General features: G+C 36.3%; 1 protein-coding gene across 6 annotated transcripts in view; it reads right to left on the reverse strand.

Annotated features, from left to right (window-relative positions):
• Window positions 1–3,635: 3,635 nt before the first annotated feature.
• The window catches only part of PRKD1 (protein kinase D1), a 455,022-nt gene continuing 439,009 nt past the window's right edge, over window positions 3,636–19,648 (reverse strand). For all 6 annotated transcript variants that reach the window (XM_059914029.1, XM_059914027.1, XM_059914028.1 and 3 more), the window contains 2 exons: window positions 5,454–5,539; window positions 3,636–4,617 (listed from right to left, as the gene is read on the reverse strand). In XM_059914029.1, the coding sequence (XP_059770012.1) occupies window positions 4,399–4,617; window positions 5,454–5,539 (305 nt within the window). In that variant the 3' untranslated portion in view covers window positions 3,636–4,398. The remainder of the gene's footprint in view (window positions 4,618–5,453; window positions 5,540–19,648) is intronic.

The raw sequence follows: 19,648 nt of genomic DNA on the forward strand, positions 1-19,648 counted from the left end.
AAAAGTAAAATAAAAAACTCACTGGAGAGGCTCAACATCAGATTTGATTTGGCAAAAGAAAGAATAAGTGAACTTGAAGATAAATCAATACAGATTATCCAATCTGAAGAACAGAAAGAAAATGAAAACAAAAACAAAACAAAACAAAAACACAGCCTCAGAGACCTGTAAAACTCACCAAGCACACCAACTTATATGTAATGAGAGTCCCAGACAGAAAGGAGAGAGATAGAAGGGCAGAAAAGTATTTGAAGAAACAATGGTCTGAGTTTTCCCAATTGTATGAAAAAAATTATCTACACATCTAAGAAGCATAAGCTCAAATAGGATAAAAACAAAGAAATCCACACCTAGATACATGATCTTAAACTGCTGAAAGACAAAGAGAAAATACTGAAAGCAGAAAGAGAAAAATAATTCATCACATATAAGGGAACCACAATACAATTAAAGGTGACTTCTCATCAGAAACAATAGAGGCTAAAAAGCAGTAGGATGAAAGAAAAAAACAAAAAACAAAAAACCCCGTGAACCAAGAATTCTATATCCAGCAAAACTTTCCTTCAAAAATAAATGTGAAATAAAGGCATTCACAAGATATGCAAAGACTGAGAGAACTTGTTGCTAGCAGACATGTCTTAAAGAAATCCTCAAGAAAGTCATTCAGGCAGAAAGGACATGACTCTAGATAGTACCCTGAATTCACATGAAGAAATAAAGAGCAATGGAAAAGGTAGGTAAATATAAAAGATGGTGTATTTTTTCACCTTTCTTCTCTGAACTGATTTAAAGGATAATTGTATAAAATGATAATTACAAAAAATTGGGTTTTAACATATAAATCTATAACATATATGATAATAACATCACAAATAAGGGTGGAGGGAATGGAGCTATATTGGAGCACAGTTTGTATATTTCACCAGAATTGTTATTACTGATGTGAAGTTAGACTGTGAAAAGAACAGATGCATATTATAATCTCTAGAGCAATCACTAAAAAATAACTTAAAAATAGTAAGAAACCAACAAAAGAATTAAAATGTTACATTAATAATATCTATCTAACAAAAAAGAAGGTAATTAAAGAGGAGCAGGGGAACAAAAAAGACATGAGACTTATGTCAAATGCATGGTAAAAGGATAAACAGGAGTTAACAAGGCAAGAGGGTAGGGTGGAGAGGACACCCCACATTGTCTGAGTGTTTCAGATAATGTGAAAAGACTGAGATCAAAGAGCCTGTTCCCTTTTGGCAACTAAAAGCAGTTGGCCCTTCTCCATGGGCCTCAGTGTATCTTCAGATGAACCAGTATTTGGTTCCTTAAAACAGGTCTAAACAGACAGTATGTAAAATGTAATCACTTCATAGAGGTAGTCAAACTTAACACTGACTGGATAATGGATGCAAAGAGAAGACAGATGGCTTTCTTATTCTCACTGCTGTACTTACTGTACACATTCAGTACAATGGCTGACCACATATCTTTTAAAAAAGTCTCCATGAGAGTGAGTATTCACTAAACTCAAAGATTCTTTAGGGCTAATGGACAAATCGAAAGCATCACTGATCAAAATATTTTTCTAAGCACTGTCCTCTTGCTCAGGCCAGAAGCAAGAATAGTGGGAGTTTGCTCTAGTGGTTCTGGATGTATAGAGATCAGCAACTTTATGACATCTTGAATAGACTGATAATGTCATTTAAGGAATATCATCACTGCAACAATGACAGAGGACACATCCTCCCTAAATCATGTGTCAGTCATTGCTCTTATCTTTGTCAGAATCAGAAGATTCTTCTGTATCAAAAATGTTGCTCTGCCTCTTGTATTAAACACAGACTACTGCCCATGTCATTGAACACAATGATATACCACTGATGTGAAGTGTGGACAACTGCACTGATGATATTTAGCATAAAAAGTGGGTGCTGGTTCAGTGAAATTGGATTCTTTGCAGCATCAACTGATATTTTGGATGGAAGAAAGTGGCATGACTTTCAGTGGCCCACTTTTTTTCCTGAACATTAGCAGTTACTTACTCTTTCCTGTGCTTGAATAAGTTGTGTCAGTAGCATGGCCACACAGATATCCTTTTGACATGCTACTCTGAATGTAACAGAAAGAGTAATGTTTGTTACAAACTGCTGGAATAGTTGGTAAGGCTGCCCCCCAAAAGGCTGAAACCATTATTCCTCCATAATATTTTCTACTATTGTTTACTTCATTCCTGAACTTACTTCTTCCCTTGAGTTCCATAATATTACTTCGTGTAATTCTATCTTTAAATATTCCTTTCCAATTTTCCTTTTATTCTGATTGAATCATTCATGTTGATATTTCTCAGGTTTGTGTCCTATGATCATTCTTTCTCATTCTACCCCCAAGGACCTGAGTCATTCTAATCAACTTGTGGTGAGTTATTGACTCCCAAATCTGTACCTTCAACTCCAGAATTCTTCCCTAAACTCTACACACATATCTAAATATCTTCAGGATATCTCAAACTTGATGTCTAACAGGAACTTTATATTCAACATGTTCAAATGTGAACTTACCCTTTCTAAGGCTGTAACTCCTTTTGATTAATAGTTCCATCATTCATCTGAGCTAAAACCTAGGATTCACTCTGGACTCCTTTATATTCCACATTCAACCAGTAACCAAGTCCCACTGATTCCACCCATCAACATCTCTTATATATACCTCTCCACCTAGTTTCCTATTTACTCCTGCCTTAGTTCATGCCCTCATTATCCCCGATGTGTTATTACAATAGTTTACCTGGTCTTTTGGCTCACCCCTGCCCTGGCTTCAATCCAGACTCTGTCTTGCTGGCAGAGTGAACTTGTTGATGTTGATTATTCTTCTGCTTAAAAAGTTTGAATGATTTCCTCAGACTTAACACAGAATAAATTCCAAATCCCTTAAAATAATACAAAATAGTAATTAACCATTGGAAAGATCAACTATTTTCCTCCCATCCCTCCAAGTGCAAATATTGTCTGTTGTCTTAACATAATTATGTAACATATTCAAGTGGCTTACAACACATAAAATTCTTCCAAACCTTTATTACAATTTTTTTTCTGTTATATAGTAACAGTAATACATGATAATTCACTGTCATCCTGCTACAAAGAAAAACAGCCCACAATTATCCTCCCCACACACCTGAAGTCTGTTAAGCCCAATACTAGTTTTGTCTTCCCTAGGCTACAGAACTTTACTTAAGTTGGCTTTCTCTTTAGGAATTTTCCAGTATTGATGTGTTATTATAGTTCACCTCAGAATCTTCTTATTTAGAAAGAAATTATTAGAGCCATTATTCTAATAAATCAGGAAGCTACATTGAGATTGCTGTTTGTAATATTCTTATGTCTCCAAGTATTCTGTTTGGCTTTGGTCATTCTTCTCCTTTCTATTGGAAACTAGATGACATGCAAGATAGAAAGGTTTCAGTACACTTGGAAACATACTTTTGTGGCTGCAGACTAGACAAAGCTAAGTTCTAGGTCAGGAGACTTTTTCTGGTTTTTTTTGAGCAGATACCCCTGCTCCTACTTGGCCAGAGAACATTAGCAAGGATCACAAATGAAAATAATTCAGTCGGATGGACACATATTTTGCCAAGAATATTTATTTGTTATTGTTGAAAAATACACAAAGGCAAAAGGTTGCTTAGCTGCTGATTTTCCATAGTACAGCAGAGTATTGTAAGAAAGGGGGAAATATACCTGTTCTATACATGGCAGTTATATTTCTAAGGCATTCAGGCTTAAAAAATAGTAGGTGCACCTAGGCCCATTTACTTGAGTTTAAATATACTGAGGCACACCAGGCAGGCAAAGGATTTGAAACTATACAGTAAAACTCTTTCATGCATTTGCATCTTAGGATTGCATATCCATCCCCCTGACCCCCCAGCCCCCATCATTCGTTTTTTCCACATGAGTTTTGGAGTTGTTCATAGAACACTGGTAATAATCTACTCTTCAAGAGTTTGCTTATAGTGACAACACCAATGGGACACACAGAACAGAACTACTTCATGGACAGGTTCTGTAGACTCTTACCAAACTGAGGCTCCAGTAAGAAAAACACCGATTTGCAAAGGCACAGTGGAGACAGGTTTAATGCATTAAATATAACATGACTCATTCACAAGAACAAGTTTAGTGTTTCAGGGAACTTTTGTTAATACAACACAGTTGGTCACACAAAATACAAATGCTTCTGTTGATCTGTCTTGGCAACTCAGATACATCAACAGTGCTAACAGTTTAACAGCTTTGTTCTCGTCTGACAGAAAATAATGGCAGTTCTGCAAGGCAAATGTTAAACCTGACCGTATGTATTTATTAATTCCACAGTGTTTTGACAGATTATAGGGGATGGGACTCAGAGGATGCTGACACGCTCACTGAGGGCTTTCATCTCTGTTTCTTCGGCCTCAGGACTGTCACTGTGGCCAGTGCTTGGGTCGATCAGGTGTGTGGGGTACTGCAGCCCCTGCTCGCCTGCGTACTGCTCCCACCTTGAGTCATCGCTCTCATGGGTGATGTAGCGTTCCCCGATTTTGCATTCCAGCTCTCGTAAATCTAACCAGGTCTGATAATCCTGAGGAAGAGATGGCAAAATATTACCATAGATACTACTAAAACTCATTAAAACGCTCTTTCATATGTTGTCAGCTCCCACAACATACATGTTACCCTTTTTTCTTCCACTCCCACCGTGCTATGTCTTTCATCAGGCACCCTGGGGTGACAGCATCAGCACCAGAGCCATCCTATTTACCTAAACTTTGCAAATGCATACTGTTTATAGGATATCAGGCATCAGAAGGTGGGCAATTAATATTTGCAGTCAAGCAAAGCAGAATGTTGGTATTCCTTTGGAATTTAATGCCTACAAATAATCCTTCAGTATTTCAGAGGATCGTTTTTCTAAACTTCTACGTTCAATGTGAAAATAAAATATTTAAGAGAGAACAAACACATGCATATGCTTTATATCTACCATGCATTTCTTTTACAAGTATTGCCTTGGATTTAAATATATAGCTTCCAAACAAGTACAGTGCATGACCAGGTGGGCATCTACTTGGATATTTATCAGGATTACACATACAGATGCTTTTGAAATCTGGTCGTTGGAGTTTCATTGTGACCCTTCTTTTTTTGTCTTTTGTTTTTGGGGTGTGTGTGTGTGTGTGTGTGTGTATGTGTGTGGTATGGTGTGTTTCTCCCTTATCCAATTTTCCTGGTAGAGAGAGAGGTTTAGAAATGCTAAATTGTTATTAAATCCTATGAAGTTGCATGCATTTTGGCAAACAAACTGGTATTATAATTATACTTTAAAAAATATGACAAAAGATTTTTATATATAGTATCAGAATCTTAAATATTTAGAAGCTTATTCAACTGAGAAAATATCCAGTGATTGATTTTTACCTGTAGCCAAGGGTGACTCAAGGTCTTATCCACGCTATAGCGCTTTCTCATTTTTACTTGCAGCAAGTTATTGATGAGATCAATGGCTGAAAAAAATTTTTATTGGTAAAAATAGATGACATATCTGGAACATATGCATAATTCATTTATAGTTTATTCCACATCTGCTATTTCACACAGTTAAATGCAACACAGTGATAATAGACACTAGAACTTGAAGAAAATGCCCCTTGAGAATTCTAAAACCTTGGCCTTAATTTTATTTTAGATGCGAAAAAATGAAATTGCAAATAATTGTAGAGGAAGGAGTATGAGTCCTTTGTGAGTATGATGTGAATTTCTCTTAGTCTAGTTTCTAATACATTTTTCTGAAGTAGGAGTTTTGTTCAAATATACATCCTTTAAATATGTGTTGCACTAATGGCAGGATAAAACTAATATTTAAAAGAAAGCATTTACTAATTTTGTTACAAAATGTGTTTAAAGTTTGAATACACATAATGGGCTCCGTAGTCTTGAATTAAGTGACAGACATCTGGACACCACATTTAAAAAGAAGAAAATAAAGCATAACATAGGCCATGACTCATGATAAACTTAGAGCCTAAAATCCAATGGCCCAGTGGTGAAACACTTTTGTCTCTTTCTCTTTACTTTTAAAAATAACCCATGAATTGGAATTATATCAGCCTTCATTGCTTTCATGGGGAAGATAGGTAATCAACTTGCCTAACAAGAATTCTTCTAAGAGGTTACAATCACAAACCATCCAGCCTCATACTCTGCCTCTGACTGGGACTTCAACAGAGTGTAATTTAGGAAAAAAAGTGATTCTTCTAGTTATCTAGTCTACAAAGCATCTTACCCAGAGTACCATGTAACCGAGTTCTCACTCACCTTTCTGAAAACTATTATTTTCAGCTTATACCATTAATTGTCCACTATTTATTAAATTCATTACCTCATGCTTCCCATTCATTCTTGTAATGACTTCCCATTTCTTTCTTTCCTGTTAGCATTTTCTTCCCAAAAAGAACTTAGTGAAATCTGCCAAACTAATGAAAGCATTCACATTCCACCAAAGAGTCCATTCCCTCCCTTAATCAACCCTGGTCATTAAGTTTCTTGAGAGATGGATCTTTCTATCCAAAACCTTAGACAGGTATCTGATAAAGATGCAAATTAACTCCCCAACTTCCTCAACCATCAAGTCCTGAATGAGGGGGCTTTGACTCCATTGTTTGGTCTACATCAGTCTGTGTGGATCTGAAAATCCAGTGTCACAGGAGTCCTGAGGCCACCTGGAACAAAGATCACTTTATTCCATCAGAATGAATCAGAATCCTTCTCGTTATCAGGCAAAGAGACATGATTTTTACAGGCTTTTGGTAATCTAGAATTGTATCACTTTGATACTAATATTCCAAGTATTTGCCTGCATGGAAGGACTGTAGAATCAAACATCCAAGAATTGCTTGATTGGAGAAAGTAAATGCAATAGCACATATTTAAATGCTGTCTATGCCCCTACACCCTTGCCTTCGCTAGGATACCTTAGGAAACACAGTATTTAGTACAATTTCAAATTCCAAGCATGTGTTCTCAGAGAGCTTTTGAAAGTATAGTTCTCTCGGTGAACTGTGTATTGGGCATGGGCTTTAAAACATCCATTCACATGATTTACTCACTGGTGTGTAAAGTGCACCTTCCATTCTTGCTGCTGTGAAGTCACACAGCAAAAATGGAGAATAAGGGGAGACGGGAGAATGCATGTGCTACCGTAAGCATGCCGCAGCATTATGCTTCCCCAGACACTGCAGGGAATAAAGACATGTTATTAATTCACTCCTTCTGCTTTGAATTCTATAATTAGGAAGGCAGGAGTACAGCAACTCGACAAAAAGTCTGGTTTGTGCCCAAATGGGCCCCAACAGTGAATCACACTGCCTAATGGGGAAGGAAGTACGGCCAGGGGAGAAACTAGATGTGTCTGAAGGGAATGGAATATGTGAAGATGAAAAAATTGCTCTGCTGAATGAAGCATATAATCACAAGTCTCACTACAGCCGCAGTACACAGCTGACCTGAATAAGCACAGCAAGCCAATGACAAGTACCTCCGAGAGAAAATAGTTTAGGACCTAAGGAGAGAATTAGCGGAAGTGTGTGTGTGTGTGTGTGTGTGTGTGTGTATCTGTGTATTTATAAATACATTTCATGGCTCTTGATAGCAGAAAACAGAAATAATTAACTATTAAATGTTGGACACTGTAGTTAAATATTGGGAACCTGGTGTTACTGAGAATATAGGTTCATCGTAGTGTTTGAGAGTTCCATTCTACTGGTCACTGTTTCTGGAACTCCTAAAACATCCTTTTCATTAATCAAGTCTCATACAACCCAGCATTAAATATACCATCCAAAATGCCTTTCACTAAGCTCACTTTTAAAAAGAGATTCTACTGTTTTGTTTTTTTTGTTTTTACAATATTCTCTTTATTGACCATGTCTATCGCATATATGTATCATTCATTTATCTGTTCATTCACCAAATATTCCTTACGGAATTACTGTTGGCAATGGCATTGGGAATAAAAAAGGTAATGATAAAACCCTGAAAAGCTCCCAATCTAATTGCAAAGGCAAAATATGCACACGCGCGTGCACACACACACACACGCACATATAACATGACAAAATGCACCATTTAAAATCTTTGACCTTTAATTAATATCCTACTCAAAGAAAAAAATGTTTTCTTTAGCACTCCCTAAATATAACTAGCTAGGGTCCTAGTGACTAACTGCAGTAGTCCAATCTATTTCACATCTCAACGGTGTTGCAGGATACCAGTGACAAGAATTCTTTTCTCCTATGTTGTGCCCAAAGTTGTCTTTTTATAACTGACCCACATTAATCCTATTTATGTTCTAGATGCAATGGAGAACTTAACTATTCTATACGACAGCTCTTTAAGTTCTGGGGACAGTGATTCACCTTAACCTCACCTTCTGTGGTTCCGTTAGCTTCTTCAGTCTCCCTGTGCACCCTTATTTCTATGTTCACTAGCTCTTTTTCAATGTTCCTGTTCACAATGGACCAGAATTTTCCTCACAATTAACTGACAACTTAATTGTGATATTATTCATATAGCCTAGGATGGAAGGTTTTCCTTTTTTTAAAAAATTTCACATTCATATTCTTAGGTACTCCTAACAAACATATGAAAGTAGTTACTATTTTAATCTCTATTTTATATAAAAGGAAAAACTGAAACTTCAAAAGGTCATATAACTTGGTCGAAGTCAGACAGTTCCCAGGTAACAGTTGAGGTTGAAACCCAGGGTAACTGGTTCCAAAGCCCGTGCTCTTAAATATTATGGCATGCAGTAGCCACATCATACCATTAATTCATTATTATTAACCGATAATAATCTCAAAAACTAATTAAATTTAGAAAGTTTCCAATAATGAACATTAAATTCTTCTTAGTCATGTTTCCACCATACTTTTATGTACATAAATGCCTGGATCTATCTATCTATCTATCTATCTATCTATCTATCTATCTATCTATCTATCTATCTATCTATCTCTTTGTGACCTTAGCTCAACATTTCAGCATTCAAAGACTATTCTGAATGTGATGTGATCTTCTCCTATCGAAGGGACTAATCTTCTAGCTTTCCACCACTTCCAAACTGAGTAAGCCTATCTGCTATGTATTAATCAAATTACTAGGAACCTTTTTTCAGGATAAGGCTTAAACATAGGAATTGATGACTCTCCAATAGATTACACGCCCAACTGCCATGCCTATTAATTAGTCTTTGAACACACTCATAAATGAGCAATGTTTCCTCCTAGGAGTATCCCATTCAGTCCATATGTTATCATCTTCTCCAAAGGCTGCTGTGGGAGATGTTTTTCTAATGGTTTATTATAGTTAAGAAACATCAGTCCTTGGTATTACTCATTCTACCTATCTGGCAATCCTATTGAAAAAGAATGCAATTATTCTGGAGTAATAGATTCTAAGTAAACTAATATTGACTAGTATTGGTTTTTAGTCATTTCCTTCTCAGTACCAGGATTTGTTTCTAAATATTTGCAAACTATTCATTTAATCATTCATTCTAGGATTTTGACAAGGACAAATATTAAGCTTCTTCTTGAATGATTACAGAATCCATTCTTTCCCCCTTTTAGAAATTCAGAAAACTCTGGCCTGTCTTAAGTATTCTGGTATCTCTCTCATTTTATCCATGATTTACTAACTACCCACAATGGCTCTAGGAGCACCTCTGTTAGCCTCTTCAATATGCAGTAAGTCCTGTTCTGAACATCAGTCATAGTTTATAGCTGCCATTGAGTGTACTCTTGTGATACCACTATTTGCCCCCTAGGTACTAGCTCCCAGCTGAGACTGCTATGGGTAACCCTCAAATGTAAAGGATCCAAGTTAAGGGAAGAAGGAAGCCAATAGCAAAGGAGCAAAAAGACTAGTAAAACTGGAGTAGCTACAAGCAGTCCCTAGAGAGTCAACAATCAGGGAAAAATTCCAAACGGGATCTCAACTCCAGTTCCAAAACTCAAATCAAGACTCAGAATTCTGACCTAGAGGGAATCTGACAGGGTTTGTCTTTGAAACTGCAGGGTGGCTGGGGGTGGAGAAGGAGAGACAATGGGAAAGACAGATACGAAACTGGGCCATTCTGTGAACTTCTTTCAAAAACAAAGCAAAGCATAGCACAGGGAGATCAGCTCGGTGCTTTGTGACCACCTAGAGGGGTGGGATAGGGAGGGTGGGAGGGAGGGAGATGCAAGAAAAAAAAAAAAAACAAAGCAAAGGAGAAAGGGACCGTGGTCTGGCTGTGGGAAATAGGAAGTAAGGAAGGGGACTGCAGCAGAATGGGAAGTCAGAAGGAAAGGTGACATGCTGGCATGTCAGCAGAACAGGATACTAGCACCCAAGGCGGAAGCTAGAAGGATACAGAAACTCCAGGTTCCCCGGAGCACCAGGAAGATCTGGAGCCCCAGGATAAAGAGGTATTTGGGGAAGCAGAGAATGCCTCAAATTCCTGGTACCCCATACTTCCTTCCATAAATATAGCAAAAGGTACATATCCCAATACCTGCCTTTCATGAGGTTAAGGTTTATTGCTACACAGTGCTGGATTCTCCACAGTTTGGGGCAATAAGCAGATGTAATTTAAAACAGCTGTCGTTGTACCTAGGGCCAAAGCTGTGAAGGAAAATCCTCCATTCTCTGAGTTATATTTTTTGTTTCACACCCTCCTTCCCTTATTCTCTCAATTTGAAGAGCCACCTTCCCACCTCCAAAGAAAATAGGAGCAAAATAGGCAGTGGCTGGTTCCTTCTTCTTTTTGCAGTAAATATGATGTCAACTTTTTCAGGGAGTAGTAGGATTATTTTCTGATTCTACTTGCCCATTTACTCTGAGAGTTAGCCTTTCTAATATTATTCTGAGAGTCCTGTTCTCTTATTCATCCTAAAACTCAATCCCTTCCTTCCATATTTTTAATAAATTGTCTTAAGGCTGAGCTCTCTGAACACCTCAAATAGCTATATCCGGGCAATGTGAGAAGTCTTTCCTTTTTCTTTCTTATTGGAAAATTTTAAACAATTGTATGGTTCAGATTTTTATTTTAAAGAATCCCCTCTCTCATAAGCACAGAGTTTTGTGTTTTCTAAAATGTCTCTAGCCATGGATTCATATTAATGTTTCCTATAAATTAAAATAAGAGCAAAGAAAATCTGTTTTATGACGCCTAATGTTTCTTTTTTGCTACAACAAATTCTTGGCTAACAAAGTTACTTTCCCCCTAACTTCCTGTACAGCAATTTCTCTTGTTGCCCCATCTGTTGAGAGACTGAAATGTCAGGAAAGCGAAGAGAAAATTTTATCAGACTTTTTTTTTTGTTTTTTTTACCATGATGGGACTTTCAGCAGATGTTGGGATAGCTGAAGTTCTGTGTAAGTATATCTGAACAAAAACAAAATTAAATGGTATATGCAGGTGCTGAAGGGCTTTATGTTTTAATATGAAAAGAAACGTTCCATCGGTGTTAATTGTATGGATTCTATTTTCTTAGGGTGTCAAAATTCAGAATCATCTTTGAAATTGTGGAAACTATATTGCAGTCATTCTCCATTTCAAAGCAAATACCATGTGTATGGACAATAGGTTCTGAGTATGCAGAAGGGACATTGGCATGTGTCATAGCTATGGCTAAACTAAACAGCATCCAAAGCTTGGAGAAAATCCTACATTAAGAATGGAACTGGACATATCTGAAGACATAATAGGACCCTCAGGTCACACCTCTCAGTCATCTTCCATTTTTCATCTTTTTTTGGCCAAGCCGAGAGGCTTGCAGGATCTTAGTTCCCCGATCAGGGATGGAACTCGGGCCCCTGCGGTGAAAGCACCAAGTCTTAAACCCTGGACCGCCAGGGAATTCCCCCATTTCCCATCTTTCATTTTAGGTACCTGTCTGTCCCCCCAGTCTCCCCACTAGATTTTAGCTCCTTTAAGGTCCCACAGATTGTGTATTCATTTTTGCACAATTTCATAAATATTTAAAATCAAATGCATCATTTAATGTATTAGGAAAATGCTTGCTAAATAGCATTTGATAGATTGAATACATTAATTAGAAATTTAAATATCCATTTTCTCAGCTCTAAGTTTTAATATCCACATTATGTGCATATAGTTTGTATATTTTGGCTAAAAATACTCCTGGATGGTAGGACATCACACGTCTACAAACAGATCACAGGATCAATGACTTCCATCAGAAAATCAGAATAATGCTGAGAGGATCTGCAATACAGATCATGTTTACTTTACAACGTTTATTTGACACGAGAGAAATTATCTATGAAACCCGGGGGCTGACCTGTTTTGTCCAGACATGGTAGTTTAGAAAAAATTGTTTTTTCCATACTGTCTTTCGTCCAGCTGCAAGTTATTGAGGTACAAATTTTCAAATTAGAAACCAGATCAGAACTATCACTCTAGTGATGGAGTCTTCATCTGTCACTACTGAGCTCCTTGTTTTCTTTTTTCCCTTTCCATTCTGCCTCACTGCCTGTCACCCTGTAGGCTCAGTACTTCTCCCTTTGGCTTGCTTCATGCTGATGGTAAGTTATGTGTTTATTTAAAAAATCGTTTTGCAACCCTTCTCATTCCAGCTCTCAACCGGGCAAGCTGTTGCCCGGCAACACTAAGTGGGACGCTCCTCTCAGGGGCTGAAACCAGAGGCTGCCGGCAGCAAACAAGGCCACTGGAAATCATCATCTCACTCGTTCCTGAGTCAATTACCGCAATCCAATGAAGTGCAAGACCTTTAGAGACTCAAGCAGGGTCTTTCCTTTCCCAGTCCTTTCCTCTGTAGAAAGTTATTCTATCATTGGGTAGTCCTTTGCTTTACATTCAGTTTAATTTCCTCCTGAAGACTAGAAAGACAATCTTGGAAATCATGAATTGTTTAAACACAGCATACAGCAGCCCCCAAACTGATGCCAAATTGATTCAAAATTTAAAGTCTAAATTAAAATATATTTATATTAGTTTAATGAAGTTTGGGGTGAATTGTTCTTTTTTTCATTTTCACTTGGGAGAGGTTTCTGGGTTTTTTTGTTTTTTTTTTTAATGCTGATACTCAAGCCAAAGGTCAAGTGAAAAATCATTAGGGGCCTCCAGGTGTCGGTAGTTTTAGAAGCACCTCAGGTGTTTCTCATATGTGCTCCTAGGGTTGAGAATGGCTGTGCTAAGCGGTGCATCTCAGATTTTTACACCCATATGAATAATCTAGGGATCCTAAACTGTAGATTCTGATTAGGTAGGTCTGGGGTGGAACCTGAGAGTCCCAGGTGGAACCTTAGACCACATTTTGAATAGCAAAGGACTAGGGGTGTGAGAACATTGAAAGTAGTTAAAAACTGGTTTAATATTGTTCAAAGGGCCCCAGAATAGATGGATATAAACATAGAGAAGGCCCCATCTTGTTCAGTATTCCGGAACGAAGACAATAGAAAGGTTTCAGGATAGCTTCTCCTCAGAGGATGCCGACAGGAAGGGCAAACAAGCTGGATTACACACATAAGTTCCAAGATAACTAGATACATATATAGCTGTACTGGTAAGATAACATTTAACAGGGACAAATGAAATAGAGTCCTCTATTTAGCCACCCACCTCCCCAAAACCAAACCAGTCTAAGTACAGAATTGAAAAATGTGGCTTATCAACAACATTTATAAGCAAAAATTCAGGGTCCTAAATGCACAGTAAACTCAACATGAGTCTACATTTTATACATACATCAAGTGTTATTTTATGCCATGCTAAAAGAAATGTGTTCTTTATAATGAAGGAATGGTGGATTCACGTTACTCTCAGGCTCATTGAACCTTGAGTCAGAACAGTTTTGAGGTTTGATTTAAAAAGAACATAAAGAGGGGAGTGTCTGGACCCAAGTGAACAGGAGGTTAAAGAAAAATCTGACTGCCCAGGAGAAGAGAAAGCTTGGGGTGACATGATGGCTGTTTTCAAACCTCTGAGATAAGCTTTTATTTGGAAAAAGGATTGGGTTTGTTTCTACCAGTGGGTAAAAACCCAGAGGCATTTTGTTCATTGTGCTAGGCTCAAATTGAGAAGAAGTAGGGCTCCTCATGAAATTGTACATTTTCCATTACAGTAGCAACATAAGAGTATTCTGGATAATTGCTCAGTGGATTGGTATTGTGGAGCAGTACAGGGGTAGGATAAGATTTTTAACATTCTGTATTTTGAAATATTATTCTGTGTTGTTATTGTGAAAGAAAGCAAATTTACAGAATATGTAACATTTGTTGTTCCTATATCCTGACATCTCCACATATATTTAGATGTCACATTTCAACTCAACTAGGATATACATTCAGAAGTGAAATTTTATTTTTATAATTGGGATATATAGGAAACATTTCAGTTTGGAGCACAAATAAACAGCCAATTTTTGAGTACTTATAATGCCAATGCTCTGGCTAAAACTTCTTCAGATCATTTTCTCTCTACAAATTATTATTTGTCAGGAAAAAAGTCTCACTAATTATATTTTATTTGCTATCAAAGGTTCCTTTCCTGGTGGGACACCTTTTCAGATATTAACTCATTTGGATTTTGAAATATGTATGTGTGTGTATGTATATGTATATAAACACATACACACATACATATATTTAAAAATTCACTCAACTAAGTAGATATCATTTAAACCATTGTATGTCTTTGGCTCATAATTTTAAAGTTCCTTATTACTGAACAAAAAGCATACTCTTTTTCAAAAAAATTAAACGCAAGTAATCCTAGAATTTCAAATAGAGATTGTTTAAAATGTTAAAACCCAGTGGAAGTTGTGACCCACATCATTCACTATAGTTTATCAATCATGATAGAATCTCATGGTACCCAGCCCATCATTTTTAAGTACTTCACTGCCTAGTCCCCTTGCATCTCCTCCATGCTGTTATGTCTGACAGTGGTGCTAATATGTTGACAAATCAATCTGTTCATTAATATTCAGCAGGCTTGCTGGATCTGCAAGGCTCATAAACTGTTACAAACACAGTTTAATTTTTAAATGACAATTGTCTTTCTTTTGTTTCTCATACCATTGGATTTCTGGGTCTCATCTACCCGAGGCTTATTTTCAATAGGGTTATTTTTTGTTTTGAACAATATGTAGTGAAAGAGGGACCTACAGCTGGTTCCTTTTCATGGCAAAGTGCTACTTCCAACTTAAGTGTTTAGCGTTCTGGAACACTGTTGGATTTTGAAAACATACCATGTGGTAATGGTGCTAGGCTTTTATTTAGCTTTGCTTTGTGTTTGTACTGGCTGTATTTTTCATCTCCAATTTCTGGGGGAAAAACGCACTTGTGACCAATTTTATTTGAATTTACCACATTGAATGGCAAAAAAAAAAAATTGCTTTTAAAATAAAATTTAGATGCTTGGATAAATTTAGTGGTATATTATTATAGCCATTCTATGCCTTGGGATGCCATATATTCTGCACTGAACATAAATGTCAGCAGAGGATTGAGACCAAATGGAAGAATAAACTACAGCTGCGCTTATCAGGGGAAAGAAGCAGCAGAAATATTACCATTGAGACTGTTGGATCGCGCAGTGGAAAAAAACCCGTGTCATGGGTGCACCATCCCAAGTTGATAATTTTGAACTAAAGATAAGTTATAGGATTAATGCAAGGGCATTTCCTTTTCTTTTTTTTCCTTGTCACATATGTCAAGGCTTCATGTCTGATCTTAATTCTTGATTATATCAACTAACCATGTGACTCTGAAGCTGAGCAGTGACAACACAGCAGGTGAGATGAGAATAGGTGCTTCTTCAGACTTCACCTGCAAGCACAGAAAATGATCTCTGTCTGCGGGGGTCGTGGGCTCTTTGTGAGACAATTTCTGAGGTTGCCTCTGTGTTGATTACTGCCTGCTTGCCTCCCTAATGGCATATAAAGGAATATCAAAACTCAGAAGGAAAAAATAGTAATTTATCCAGTGATCATCATGGTCTATTACTAACCTTCCTCAGATTTACCGTGTGTCTCTAATTGAACACATCAATTCAATCTGATGATGGAAACGTACTTTTACTCTAACAGAGGCTTTCCCATCACTGCAGGTTTGCCATCATTCTCCTAGTAGGATGATTTGCACTGAAGCAAATTATATTTCACCTTATTAGCTATACAATCCACCTCACATGGTTACCTGTGTCATCTCTCTTCTTCTTCTAAGAATAAACGCTTGGGTAAAAAAATGCTGTATAAAAAAGCCATTTATAAAGTAGAGTAATTTAAGATGTGTTAGGATCTTGACCAACTGAAGGAATGTAGAAGAAGAGAATTAATTTGACTTTCACACTTGCAAATTCTCCTTTGTGCGGGCAAAGCAGGTTTAGAGATTTAAGATTACATCTTCTTCATCTGCTCAGTCACCAAGCAAGGATTGGTATTATAGAAAAGGAACTATAACCCTCTAACTCTTCAGTAATATTCACATATAAAATAGTATATACATATATGTATGTATATATATATATAGATATAGATACATAGATATAGTTTGTATATTTAACATGATAGACAACTTTTAGACCAGGTGTGCAAGAATGTTAGTCACACAAAAGGTTGTACTCCACTTGTTCCTGGAACTTTCTTGCACTTTTGTCCCTTATTATTATTTTTTACAAAAGTGTCATATGCACCTGGTAAAAGATCTAAATCAATCAGTAGGAAGAGTTCAACTTGAAAGATAAAACCTAATATCTCATTATTAAACCTCTTTTAACTATGTAAAAAATTTCTTCTGATGACCTCTACACCTTAAAAAAAAATATGTGCAGTATCATTTATGCTTGATTCACTAACTTTAAGCTATTCAGAGTATGGATGAATGCCAGTCTGTGAAATGTTTATTAGTTTACAATGAGATAAGTATAGAAAGTGAGACTAAGTCTTTGGAAACTTTCACAGCATTTTGACATTGCTGTCACATTTTTATTATATTTCACAAAGTACTGATCCATATGTTTGGAAATTAAAATAAAATAAAACTGGTCCTTTATCACATAGTTTGAGAAGAACCACCTTAAAAACAAAACAAAATAAAACATTGATTCTCTTGCATTAAGGAAAATGAATCATTTCATTTTAGCTTTTTCTACCTCATTGTCCTTCATGCAATTAATTTAGTTACATTAAATTAATGTACTGGCTACTGTTGTAATTTAGAACAGTGCCTGGTGCACAACACAGGATATATATATCTATATATCTATATATTTATATATATATAGATATATATATAAATATATATATATATAAATATATATATATATAAATATATATAAAACATTTATTCAAAATGATTAACTCTATGATAAAATCATATATTAAATCATGCATGTGGTGAATGTACTGGGCTGGCAAAAAAGTTCATTCGGGTTTTTCCATACAATCTTACGGGAAAACCCAAACGAACCTTTTGGCCAACACAATACATAAGCCAATCCATTCACCTCGGCAGAATCGGATATGAACTCTGTGCAAGTTACAGCTCTTACAGTTCCTTTCACCTCTTCTCTGTCCTCGTTTCCAGTGTGAAAGAAGTTTCATTATTTACACATCCTTTTGCATAATTATAATGAAGTCAGATATGTTTGGTCTAAAGGTTTTCTATAATTTAAAATTAATAAGCAATATGTGGAATAATTTATATATAACTATTATGAACTATAGGATTATAACTCATACCCCCTATAGTCTATAACCTATAACCCTACAACCTGTAGCATCAAATTTCTACACCTATGCCCACTCAAAGGAGAATTTTCAAGTGTTAAAAGGATTCTCTCTTCCTATATTCCCTTAATCGCTCAAAATCATGACACACGTTAGTTTCTTCTTTATTCACATAACTTTATCACACAAATTTTTGCATTTCCTGGAGTTTCTTTTTTCTTCTTTCATCTTGACATAGGAAGCTTGTCAAGAAGCTTTTTCTTATTTTTTTTCTTACTATTTCCATGGAAGTCTATATTGAAATACATTCAACATTTGGAACAAGTTACAGGTCCTGATATTAAATATCTGATAAAGAAAATGATGTGGATACAAAAAAATGTTACAAATGAGAGGAATTTTTAATTCATCTAAATTTGAATATTGGAAACTTACTAAAATTTTTTTTAGAGCACTGTCAGCTGTCAGGTCTTTCAGGGGATCAGGGCTCCCGAGCAGTGTTTTAGAAAGTGTGCTCTATGGACTTCTTACAGTCTCAGAGCAAGATGGCAGTTTATGGGGGTGGAGTCTGGGAATCCCCATTATTAACTAGCTCCTCTGATTAACTGCTGGCATGCCAAAGTTAAAAAATGTCTGCTATACATTTAGAACTAGACAATTACAGGTAGTTTAAAACGAGCCATGATCAAGGAGGTTCTTTGGCAAAATTATGAGTAATCCCCTACCTTGCAAATATTCCTGTGTTCTGACTATTACGTAGTTTTTCCATTTCCTGTTTCTAAGCTCTACATCCCTGTTACCTATTTCTTAACTTATAGATTGAGTCTTGGTTGCAATTTTCTGGTTTTTTGGCCATGTCCATCCAGGATTCACCCTTATTATGTACTAGATGCGACAAACATGGAGGACAACCTGGCCTATCTCTTGTTATTTTGGAATTGCTAAAAATGCAATGAAAGAAAGGGCATATTGGTACATGATCAAATAAGGTGCAATTCTCTTTAGTTTCATCTGATTATCTAAAAAAAGTTTAAGTGACAATGGGCTGCCTGTTCCATAAGATGAAGTAAATCTGCCTAATCAAGTAACTATTTGAAAATAGGTGAACAAGTCCTTTCAAGGAACTGAGAAATGTCATAGCCATCCTATGTGCTGAGGACTAAGCTTAACCTAGTATGAGATAAAGCTGGAGGTGAGAGTGAGGTCATGTCTAATTACTGACAGGTAGTAATGGATAAACTGGATGGTCAAATGGCCATCAGATAGTCACAATGATGAAATGAAACAAGGTACAACACACTGCCTTAGAATGAACTGAAATGTTCTCAAACTCCTCCCTTCCCATGATTACCTAAAGTCTCCTTTTGTGCAATTATTTGTAATCATATGATTCATTCTGGAGTGTTTTATTGTATACATGCATTTTTATTTAGTTATATATGTATAGCGATATATAATTTATACAACTATTTAGTTATATATATAACTGTGATTAAATATGTGTTTAGTTACATACATAATTATATAACTGTATGTGTGTGTGTAGAACTAAAAATATATATACAGAGAGATCAATTGATCATGTAAAGTGATTGGAAATAGTGTTGGTAATCTAGTTATGTCAATCATTGTGCCAACCACTTTCCAGTGCAATTTCATTTAATACTTAAAATAATCCAGTGAGTTAGTAACTAGTGTCACTGTATTGCAGACAAGAAAACTGAGACCTGAAGGAATAAGTAACTTGGATGAGGTCGCCAAGATGCTGAGTGGAAGCAACTCAGGTCTTTATCACAACATGATCCTGTTTCCCTGTCTTTTTAGACATTATTAAAAATTGTGTTGCTACACTAGCTC

Source organism: Balaenoptera ricei, chromosome 2 (genome assembly GCF_028023285.1).
Source record: "Balaenoptera ricei isolate mBalRic1 chromosome 2, mBalRic1.hap2, whole genome shotgun sequence".
Classification (NCBI taxonomy): Eukaryota; Metazoa; Chordata; class Mammalia; order Artiodactyla; family Balaenopteridae; genus Balaenoptera; species Balaenoptera ricei.